The sequence below is a fragment of the Cyprinodon variegatus genome, unplaced genomic scaffold (genome assembly GCF_000732505.1).
Source record: "Cyprinodon variegatus isolate N-32 unplaced genomic scaffold, C_variegatus-1.0 Scaffold129, whole genome shotgun sequence".
Lineage (NCBI taxonomy): Eukaryota > Metazoa > Chordata > Actinopteri > Cyprinodontiformes > Cyprinodontidae > Cyprinodon > Cyprinodon variegatus.
The window spans coordinates 582,087-594,190 of record NW_015150582.1 but is presented as its reverse complement, the minus strand read 5'-3'; the positions used below and the strand labels follow the sequence as shown (position 1 = coordinate 594,190).

Below are 12,104 nucleotides of genomic sequence, written 5' to 3'. Positions count from 1 at the left end.
TATATATATATATATATATATATATATATATATATATATATATATCTTAATTTTACCATCATGTTTTTTCTAACTTAAAGTAATCCGTTTTCGAGTGGCATAGCCAAAGTAATGTCTTTAATCTGATTTAATCTGATTAGGGTGACATAAGGAGTGCTTCCAGCCTAAAAGAGTTTTGGCTCTTCAAAAAAGACGGTCAGAACAGAACTGTCAGAAGCTCAGAATGTTAGGACCCAGAATTCAAGCAGTATTGAGAAACCAGGTAGAGTTAGACAGGCGAATTAAATGAGTAGTTTTTGGGAGGGGGCGGAAACATCTGCGTAATTCTGCAGTGAGACCTCCTGTGATGAGCTCTTTCTCAGCCAACAATAAGGCTTTGTGTTTTCTGCTAAAAGCTAAGGCTGCTAGAGGATTATTTACTGAATAGAAGAGATTGAATGTGAAAAGATGTATTTTTCTATCTGAAAAAATATTAAAGTTATTGATGAAGTTTATATGATTTATATTATTTTAACGTATATTTTGAACCATTTATCAATCGTCAGAAATCTCAACAAAAAAAAGACATATGAAATCTTCTTTGTGTATTTCAGGTTTATTTTTGGTATCCGCAGCTCTAGAGTGTATGATGATGATATTTTGAAGGGTTGGGTGCTCTTTAATAATCACCATATTTTCTGAGATATCCAACACCACATAACTGGTACAAATCATCACATTTCTGTTAATTTATTGTAGAAGTTTTAAATCCCATTCACAGTTGTGTTGTTCACGATAAGGTCTTTGGCCAGGGGTGATACCCTTTCTTTGGAAGCTCAGAACACTATTTAGAATGTAGAATTTTCTCATAACTTTTATTGTTGGATAATTTTCCTGTTTTTCATTCTGAAGTCTTGCAAACCTGTTTAGAAATAGATTATTGGTGTTCTGTCTGATGAATAGGTTATTGAGCTGGCTGTCATGCTTTGGGATCACATGCATTGTTGAATTAATGCTGTATTAACCTCCACATTCACTTATATTTAATGAGCTTTTCATCTTCAAAACAGCTAATTGCTGTAAAAGTTTCTCAAAGTCCTCTTTGGTGAAGAGAGGTATTTTTTGCTGATTAGCCAGCATTAACCTGGGCTTCTTTTGAATAAAGAAGACCTGCAGAATAGAGCAACTGCTGCATGCCAGCTCTACTGTCCTGCAATCAGACAAAATGCTTGCTCCACATTAAATGAAATAAGTAACATAGAACTTTAAAACTAAATGCTACCTGATATATTTTCTCTATATTTATTGTTATTGCTAATATTTAGAACAGTTAATTTGCCTATCGGTGTAGTAAGTTGTTCATGTCTATCAAATGTTAAACATGTTCAATCTGTGGACCCTGGCAAGAGATAAAAATGTAACTTTGAAAAACTTTACCAAGTACATATCTTTACTAATATACAATGACTGTTTTTGTTTTCTTGAGAGAAGAAGGATTTCCCAGAATTCAATATCCAATATGGCTGCAGTATTATAAAATACTAAAATAAATACATATTGTGTTAATCTGCTCTGCTGACCAATAATCTGGAATTTAAAAATTATTACTAAAAAGGTTTGTAGGGCAACAATCCTGCCGCTTTTCAAAATGCACTCAACTCTGAAATGCTATTCCCAGATCCCAGAGTTCAAAGACAATTTCAACCTAGCACAAATGCAATACCTCTAAGAGAGTTGGGGGTCTTATAGAAAACATGTTAGGTATCAAAGTTTATAATTTTATGCCAATAAGATGTTAAATATCAGATATTTAGAACGATTGTAAGTGGTCACTAAATATAGACAGAAGTCTAAACAAACTCCAAATGGCTTTTACTTAGCTGAAATCAGCACACTATAAACTTCAGCACAGTGATCTGGTGTTTTAAATTCCACATCAGGTCCAGACGAGTATGAATGGCTCAGAGATATTGCCCACTGTCAATGAAGGATGTCAAATTATATTTGCATAAACCTTTTGGCTCTGCCAGGATGTCTGTCTTGATTAGAGTGAGATAAGGTTTAAAAAAAACAGAGGTTTTGGCCACAAAGGCTTTCGTCATCTTCTAGATTTATGCTTCAAATATTTTCATTCATAGCACGGAACAGAATTATTGTACATACACACACATACACATATATATTATTTAAGAAATCAAATAACTGTTCTGGAATAAAACATAAGAGTAAAGCAGTCTCTAGATCCATATAAAGTCATTTAGCTTGCTATTAATGGTACCGTATGGTACATCATATTTTCTCAAAGTGAAGTAAGTTTGAATACGACGGAGTATTAGGGCCTGTCTAGAGACTTTTTTTTTTTATTCGAAAATGAAGTCGTAAAAATTATAAGAATAAGGTAACAGAATTACAAGAATAAAGTCGTAATATTACGGTAATAAAGTTGTATTTTTTGTCAACTCTTACAAAAAGCACTTTCTTCCCTAAAATGAGGAATGTCGCGCATCAGGTGAAGTTATACTTTAGCATCGGTTTGACAAAAAAGGAAATCTTTGAGCACACCAGCATCAAATTGGGCAGAATGTCAAAGTGGTTGTTGGTTTGGGGTGCTGGTCTGCCGTCATATGCTGGTCAGAGCTCAGGTCTTTTTTTTCTGAAACAGGTTGTAGTATGATGACTTCGTTCTCATTATTTTTCAACTTTATTCTTGCAATTTTATGACTTTCTTCTCCGAAATGTATGACTATTATTGCGACTTAAATATTGCGACTTTATTAACATTATTGTCACAATTTGATCATGGTTAGTTGACCCAAAAGCAGAGGCAAGGAGGCAGAGGGGAAATTTCTTGTGAAGATGTAATGAAAGGTTAAACTGGAAACAGAGGCAGGTAATCCAAAATCCAAATATGAAAACACAAAGTCCAAACCAACAGGAAACGAGAATCCCCCCCAAAAAAATGAAAACAAAGTCCAAAAACTATCAGGAAACTAGGAGTCCAAAAAAAAAATCAAAAACATGAAAACAAGTCTAAACTAACCAGAAACCATGGAAACATCAGGAGGATCACTATCACCAGGAGGAAGGCTCAGAGAGACGAGCTGGAGGAAGTTAGACGAGGTTAGACGAGGACTCAGCAAACAAGAACTGAAGAGGGAGAGCATTTAAAGGAGAAAAGAAAAGAAGGAAAAGAGCTAGGGAAAAAGGAGAACACAAGAGGGGAGCAGAGGGGAACAAATGAAAAACCTAGAAGACTGGAAATAACTAGAAAATGCAACAAAATAATAAATAAACCAGAAAGAATGCAAAACATGGAGCAAAGCAAAACTGAAAACTCAAAAGAAAAACATAGCAAAAACAGAAACCTAACAGTTATGATTTTATTCAAGTATTTAAAAAAAAAAATCCCTTGCCTGGCCCTAATACTCGTATTTGAAAGCTCTGCGTGCTGCATTTTTAGTTCAGACGTGTTTCTTTTCCCTTTCAAAATATCAGGATAGGTTTCTTTGTAATAATCACTGCTCATGCCAGCAAACATAACTGTAAACCATCTGCCCCTCCTTTCTTTAGATGCCCTAAAGATAATCAGTGTTAAACTGATCTAAACTTTTAAAACATTAGAAAAACACACCAAAATTGACAAAACTCTGAAAAATACAATGCTGTAGACATAAAACCACACAGTAGATTGCTGCTCCTAGCCGTACATTTTTCTCAGATGAGAGAGCAGGACATATTAAGTGGATTTTGTATGTGGAGTAGTGTAGCCTATGTATAAATTAATCAGTGGTGGGCATTTATAGAGGCTGTTTTGATGTTTGTTAAGTTCTACGATATAGCATCAGACAGAGGGACTTGATTTGCTTTTCCACTCTTCCAGCAGTGACTTACAGGTGAAAGTCTTTGTTCATACCCTGAGCATTTACTTCGGCATTCGTATCAGGTTTTACAATGAGGAGGAAATCAGTGCCAACCACTCCAAAAAAAAAAAAGGGGGGGGGGGGGGGGAGTAGATTGGTACATGGTCATGAACAGCACAGAACAATCTGGATAACCTGCACTCTCTACTACCTCCTGGATTTTATATGGCAATGATGCATTATGGCTAAATGCCGACCCGTTGTTGCCCACATTAAAATTATGAAGCACCTTGGAGTGCTGATTATCAAGGTTTTTTATATTTTAAAATGAACTTCATAATTGAATGTATAGATTGTCTGTTTGTAGTTGCTTGAAGTAGGTTGGAACGACACCAAGTTATTCAAGTGTTCTAATTTATAATTTCCTAGTTCTCTTCACCAGGTGAAAGAACCATCAGCACATCACTGAAGGTGTGGCTTGATGAAATAAATATATGGAAGGAGAGATTTTTAGTTTTAAATGGTTTCAGCGCCTGTTTTTTACATTTGGATCATGCTGGGATCAGTAAAATGTGATTGTTATCCATCCTGTTCAGAAGAATTGGTCAAATGAATCACACGTATATTATAAGCAAGACATGGTCTTTCAAGGGTCTTCAAAGGTACTTATCCCTTTCAGGAAGCTATTTTTAAATAAGAGCTGTGTGACAACAGGAAAGACATGGTGGGGTTTCTCAAGCGCAGTCTGTTAAACCACCTCCAGAGGCTTTTTTTAATTTACAAAAGGCCACTGGAAAGATAAGTAGAATCTTCAATGTGTTTGCAAAAAACCCAGATTTCCAAATATATGGATGGGTCTAAAAAATGTTTAGATGCATTCTTCTAAATGTCATCCAAGGATTGACATAGAGGTGTCCTGAGTCTAAGCAATCTAAATTGCATTAGATGGGAACCAAAGTGTGAGCATGGTTTCTTTTTGAGTTTCCCCTCTCTGTAAATAAATTAAAATTAAACTAGATTGCTCGCAAGCAGAGGACTTACCCTGGAATGGCAGAGAAAACCAGTGTACAACAGTAGGGCTGCAGGAAGCAGCACCACAGAGAAGACCATAGCCAGCAGCAGAGCACTAGCAGAGACCACGCACAGGTTCCAGAGGATGAGAACCCCTCCACAGGCCACAAAGCCACACGTGTCCCTACGGCTGCCCCACGCGCTGCCATCAGTGTGGGCCACTGGAGGAGAAAGCATCTTCTCTGCATCCCCAAGCCAGAACTCCTCGTTCTTTTCCTCTTCAGCTGAGCCTCCTTCATCCAGATCAACATCCACACCACACATTCTGGGAAATCAAGCAATCTAGTTTAGAAATTACTAACAAGTACTATGTCTTGATAATGACACTGTTAGACAAAGAAATGTTGTGAGACAGAATGAACATTTTTTCAACATTGTTTACAGTCTAGGACAAAAGAGTAAGGAAACCCATTGGAAACTGGGGCAGGACTTCGCTCCAATACATCAACTAGGGGTGTGGGAAAAAAATCGTTTCGGTGATATATCGTGATTTTCGTCTGCCCGATCTTTCAGTTCCTAATATTGATTAAAAAAACGAAACATTTCCTCTAAGACAACGAGGGAAAATGGGCTAACTCTGCACCACCAAAATATCTAAAAGACCAATTTCTTCTGTTGACCATATACAGCACTTACTTTTTAATCTATACATTTCATTTTGATAGCTGGGTGAAATATCACAATATATATGTATCGTGAAAGCCACGCCAATACTCACCCCTAACATCAACCCAACCTGAAGCCAGAGCTCCAATGAACATCTTCTGATCAAAACAGAATGGCTTAATTAAATTTCAAGGTTTTTACCAGACTTAAAGCTACTTTGTAATGTTCATCTGAGCTTGAGCTATTCTGCAAAAAACAAACAAAAAAAAAAACACCCAGTTTCCATATACAAAGCTATAAGGGTCATACCTTAAAAGACCGGCAGCTATAAAGGTGTTTCTACAATATAATAAGACAAGGAGGGCTAAAAATGTGTTTTTATCTCATAGACATAACCTTATGACTATGGGATTAAAACACTATATATATATATATATATATATATATATATATATATAAATGTGTGTTTGTGTGTGTGTGTGTATAAAATCTGTCAGAAGAAAGCAAAGAAAACAAACATTCAATTGCAAAAATTGGCATAAATACCTTTACCCTGCTACAGAACTAATCTGATGTTGACAAGATATTAAGTGATTGTAAAATTAGCTCCAAATCAAAAGGATTTTAGAATGTCTGTATCCTTGTAAATAATTACAAATGTCACTATCCTAAACAAGAATACTTCTCTTTAGGGTAATGTCTCATTTCTTGTGCTCAGGCATAAATAGCACATTGTTAGATGTGGCGTCTACAGCTATAAGTCAAGGATTGTGTTGTTCCCACATAATATTTTCTGGTTAGAAATAAGCTTTCTTTTTCAGCCAAATCATCATGATATTAATACTAGGTAAATATTATGCCGCTTACCTTGATGGATAAATCCGGTTGCTGTCTCTGTTGGATGAGTATCCTTTCCACTGATCGTTTGAGTGTTTCTTTGTTTTTTGTTTTCCGTGTATAATGACTTGTTTCTGTCTGGGCTTTGACCAAACTGCAGCACCTGTCACTTGAACCCTGCGCTCCTGGAGAGATGCTGCTTTCTGCTCACATCCGCCGCGCGTCGCCGGGAGCGATACTTTCAGAGCGCGCGCACGAGAACGCTTTACAGGGTTCGACCTGCGTGTTTAAAAGTACCACAGTCATTTTAGTTTGGGTTCATAAGAATTTATTTAAACCAGGGTTTAAAAATCACGGGTAAACACAGAGCAGGACAAAGATGTTAGGGATCAGAAGCAGCCTGATGGTTGCGGTCCATGATCTGGATACAGGAATAGCGGTGCCATTTAGCACAGACAGTGAACGCAGATGATAAAATAAAACCACCAAACTTTAGGATAACATTTTTAATAAAAAAAAATAATGTCAGTGTTTGTATCTTAAATAATTAGTGTGAATATACTGGACAAAATGACTTTGATAATTTAATGTATGTAAGCTGACGTCATGTAAACAAGTTAAATATTTGAAAGTTGTGGGACCTGGCTGAGATCAATTAGACCTCATTAGTTGATTATTTGGCAATAGGTGGGGCCAGTGCTGCAAATAGAAATAAAATATAAATTCTATGCGCTATATTAGTACTATAATTAGCTGTAATTCATTATAATCTGACCAATATTGTGTGAGTTATTAGGGTGGTATTTGACAGGTCTTTTAAATTGCTGGACTAATCAAGCTTTCATTGGAAGCAGTCAATAAACCATTTATGTTAATAAAATGATCTCAGAAGACATACATATAACTTAAACATTCTATTGTACTTGTTTTCAAGAATTTAGTGTAACCTTGAATTAAATAAGAATATAATCTTTAAGTAAACTTGACTTATTCAAAAAGAAAAACATAATAAATTTGAAGTTGGCAAAAATATCCTTTAAAGTAATTCATTACTTAAAGATATTTTAATTTAATAGACTTCTTTGTTTTGTTTTGTTTTTTTTTTTTTACCAGTTTTGATTTTAACTTATTAGGGTCTGCAGTGTAGTTGTTTCTTTTGTTGTATTCTGTTTTGTTTTTTTTGTTTTTTTGTTTTTTATTAAACTTGCCTTATAGTTAATGTTTTCACAGAAAGACTACCAGTTTTTGTTGCAGAAAGTAGGAAATGAAACACAATAATAACAAAATCAATCAATCAATCAATCAAGCATGAATTATCTAGTAAATTCTATGGCTTTATTTAATAAACACATTAAGATCCCAAACCATTTTTTTTATATTTTGAGAGTGCAATGATAATCATTTGGAATTGACCTCAGTGGGATTTTATTTTCAGTCTTTATTAAGTACTTTAACCAATGCTTTATTTAAAAGCAAAATAAATCAGACTGATCCAAAAGTTAGATTTTGATTTCATTTATCCACATATTAACAATGAAAAAATAAATAAATAAAAAGGGGGTGGCTATTTGCTTTTATATTTAAATTTTTTTGTTGAATTTAAAAACCATTTTATGTGTCTAATTAAATAGAAATTAGAAAAAAGCCTAAGTATTAGTTTATATCCTTTTCAATGTAAAAAAATAAAAATAAACCAACATTCAATGCAAATAATACTGCTACCATTGCATACTTTGACTGTATGGAGCACTGTTTCTTCCACATTTCAGAGCATACTTAAACCACATCATGATGTATATCCAAAAAAAAAAAATGTAGCTTCTCCTGTGATTACAAACATGAACCCAGATTCAAACAAAAATTAGTTACCTGCACATCAGCTTTTGACTACTAAACAAAAAATGTGATGTTTCATATTTTATTTAGGAAAAAAAAGGCTTTTTAACATTTATTTAAACTACTTGTTTCTGATATAAAAAAAAAATACTTTATTGAATCATAATCAAACAAACTACTGGAATCTGAAATGAGTTTAATAAGAGGCACCACTGACCAGCATATAGCATGCTGCACCACTGTAACTTTAACAAAAAATTCATTTGATTCCTTTGTGTTTGCATCCCTTTTCGAGACTGAGAACTTTGGGTCCTTAATGAGAAACTCCACAATGTAGCATGAATATGAAACATTTAGGTTTGAGAGCGTGCTGATGAGATGAAGGATGGTTTATCTGACCGAAGAAGATATTTAAATCACGAAAGAGATTAATTTTTGTGAGCATTAGCCGAATCTTAGTGAGGTATACTGACCTCAAGTTCATTATCTAATGATATTTCTCATCTTTCTAAGATTATACCCTAAATTTTATATCATTTAAACAATGCTCTCAGGACAAATTATGCTTTTATCAGAAATTAAACATCATAAACCAAAGAAAAGGTTACTCAAATCAAGCAGATAGCTAGCTATAACAGCAGTGTAAGCTCAGGTCCATGGTTAAGAGTGCAGAAGTCTGTATTTTAGTGTGAGAGTGAGAGAGGTTGCAGATTGGAGGGTAAAGGATGAATTTATCACTGTATAAACCAGATAAAATGTAACAAAAAGCTTTGACGTGTTCAGAAATGGCCTTCTTAATTTCTGCCTCCATGCTCTGCCCATCAGAGTCCTGAAAACATTGTCAGCATGTGCTGCTGTGAGATAACAGTGTGATCGATTTGCTTTTCAGCGCAGACAGACATCCAACCTTTTGCTGATCAAATTTAATTACACAGAAGAGGCCCACATGAGAGGACGTTATGAGAACAGACGAGGCCTGAACATGGTGACAGGAGGAAGAGATGGTAAGATGAAGAACAAGAAAAGATGCTATAGATAATCTCATTGAAGATAAATTGGAAAACCTGGGTATTTTCCCTTCTGAGTGCCAATCTGCTGACATCTGCTGGACAAGATCTGAACCTTTTAGAATAAATGATTTGATTTTTGAGAGTTTTTACATGAATGGTTTCTAGACCTTTTCCTTACTGAGGTGAATTATGAGAAACCCATGTTCTTCTGCCCTTGACTCTGTCCCCGTGCCTTGAGCCATGCATTAGCAGCACAACATCCTGTTACCTTGGTAATCCATCCGAGGCCAGTGACAAGAGGAACACAAGGTATTTCTTGTCATTTGAAAGGCAAACATCCGTCTGTTTGTTCCTCCATCAGTTTGCTCATGCCTCATTGCAGGAATTTGTTATCTACTTCATATTAGCCTAAACGGAACTCCTAAAACATTTTTTGGTTTTCAGTTTTTTTATTAAAGAGGTGGCATTCCACAATAATTGTGGATAAAATAAGAGTTTAATTTCTTTAGGCATTAATAATATGATCAAAGTGTTTTTATTGTCTGGTTTAAAGGAGAACATTCATAATGGTGCCATTTTCTGCCTCCCATATGAGTAAACTCCTTATCCCTATTCAAGAAAATAACCCCCATGACATGATGCTGCTACCACCGTGTTTAACTGAGGGGATGGTGTTTTCAGGCTAATGTTCTATCTTGGCTTCCAGCAATGCTTAGTGTTTTACTACAGATAGAGGACAAACCCTGGGCAAAATCTTTTATCTTATGTAACAGATTTGTTCCCACTGCTCATGCAGCATCTATAGAATCTTTTGCTGTCACTGGACTTCTGTTGATCCAAAGTACTGTCTGCATGCCAAAAGACACTAAATAGCTTTGTTTTTGTGTAGGGTTCATGGGTAAACCTTTAGGGAACACATTCAACAGACATATTATACATTATTTAACTCAAAAGCCCCATATTTTTAATATTTATATAATACAGATTGCATTCTTAGTGCTTTTACTTCATCATTTTTTTTTGGGAGTGGTCTCATCCAGAGTTCCAGCTTGAAATTGTTCGGTGGGGCTGAAGATAAAGGTCACGAAAAGGAGACCTTCCATCCTAAAAGAGCTGGAGCTCACAACCTTGATTAAATAAATAAGCAAAATCCCAGTGGAAACAAACAAAAAAATACTCAAAATATGGTCCAGCCTGTGATTATTGAGGATTATGAAAAAAAAATGCTGTACAATGCTGTGATCTATAGTTATTGTTGCTTTGCAGCAAGAAAGACCTGGGCTTGAACCATGGCTTTCTGTTCTGTGTTTACTGTTCTCCTTGTGCATGCGACTTCCTTTAACATGCTCCGGTTTAAACCCATAGTCCAAAAACCTTACACGTAGGATGACTGGTGTCTTAACTGGCCATAGGCCTGAGATCTATGAGATTGCATGTGTGTGCATGGTTTTGTGTCTCTGTGTCACCCTGTGATGGACTTCGAAGGTATCCAGGGTGTAACCCACCTTTAACCCAAAGGCTGCTAGAGATACATACCTTTGACACTGATGAACAACCAGGTATAGAAAATGTACTTTTTTATGTTCAATTATCTACTTCAATTGAAATAAATAGCCTTGTTTCTTAAAATGATGCTCCATTTACATTCTTAAATTATCTTTGGATTTAAACATCCTGTTCATTATCAGAAAAATTAGAAACACTGAGATGAAACATCACAATCTGTCAGTGGTAAAAGATGTTGTGAAAGGAAGAAAGATAGCCAATTTAGAAAAGAGGAAAGACATAAGGTAAGGAGGAAAACAGACCCAAACTAAAGATAATTGTAATTGTTTCTTAAAGGGGCTTTTGTTTCTTAAGTGTTTCCTTTTAGGGCTGGGGCCCATCTTCAGCAGTTTATGGGCGAGAGGCTGGGTACGCCCTGGTTTATTTAGAGAATTTAGAGAAGCCAATTTACCTAACAGTCATGCTTGTAGACTATCGGAGGAAGCTGGAGTAACCAGAAGGAAACCCACGCATGTAAACTCCGTTCATAAAGATATTGGGCCAGAAATCAAACTCAGAACCTTCTTGTTGCAAGTCAACAGCGTTACAAACTGCACTACCAGGAAAACTCAGAAATCAAATTCCAGACTTTGTCAAACTGGATACGAATCATGATTTATTAACATACATACAACATTTGAGAAAGTTACCTCAAACAGAGTATTTATGACATTCAAAGCAGAAAAAAAGCCCTACAGTATATCAACCGGCTATAGTCACAAGACACCTGTAAGTATTATTAAAAAAATAGAGTGTGGTATTTATGTGAGCTCATTCTGAAATCACAGATCTCTGGGGGGGAGGGTGCCAGATTCAAAGTGCCACAATAGTAATACAAACTGGTACATAGGAAGCAGTGTGGAGGAGAGTGAAAAGAAGATGTGCAGAGTCATTACTGTGGATAAGCAGGTGGTTCTAACCCCCGCCTGATGAGTGGGGCAGCGTGTGATGATGATCTGCGTGAGGCTTGGATTGTTTGACAGAGAGGTTATCTGAGTGGGACGGATCTGCAATCAGGGGATCAGTTAGAGAAGGAGCTGAATCCAGGGTGTTGTCTGCTGGATACAGCTGCATCACTGTCCCCTCCTGGCCAGTTTCCTTACTGCATGACTGGCAGCTGCAGTGGAGGATCCTCTCCACCAGCTTGTCCACCCGTGGGGAATCCTCACTACCAGGGCACTCCAGAGTCACCTAGATGCACACAAAAACACAAACATGCAAATCATTGTAGCTGAACAGGTTCAGTGTTCATTCTGTACTATCAGATGTCAATGTCTGTTTGTTTACAGGTTGCCTGTGCAAATTCTCAACCATCCATGCCATAGCAATACAATCACATTTACTGTTAATGCCACTTTTA

General features: G+C 36.1%; 2 protein-coding genes across 2 annotated transcripts in view; both read right to left on the bottom strand.

The window, feature by feature from the left end:
* tmem88b (transmembrane protein 88B) overlaps nucleotides 1–6,519 on the bottom strand; it is an 11,042-nt gene extending 4,523 nt beyond the window's left edge. The window contains exons 1-2 of the mRNA XM_015376078.1: nucleotides 6,384–6,519; nucleotides 4,881–5,175 (exon numbers count right to left, since the gene is read on the bottom strand). Of these exons, the coding sequence (XP_015231564.1) occupies nucleotides 4,881–5,174 (294 nt within the window). The 5' untranslated portion in view covers nucleotide 5,175; nucleotides 6,384–6,519. The remainder of the gene's footprint in view (nucleotides 1–4,880; nucleotides 5,176–6,383) is intronic.
* A 4,808-nt stretch (nucleotides 6,520–11,327) lies between these two features.
* The window catches only part of nbl1 (neuroblastoma 1, DAN family BMP antagonist), a 10,370-nt gene continuing 9,593 nt past the window's right edge, over nucleotides 11,328–12,104 (bottom strand). The window contains exon 4 of the mRNA XM_015376046.1: nucleotides 11,328–11,935. Within this exon, the coding sequence (XP_015231532.1) occupies nucleotides 11,660–11,935 (276 nt within the window). The 3' untranslated portion in view covers nucleotides 11,328–11,659. The remainder of the gene's footprint in view (nucleotides 11,936–12,104) is intronic.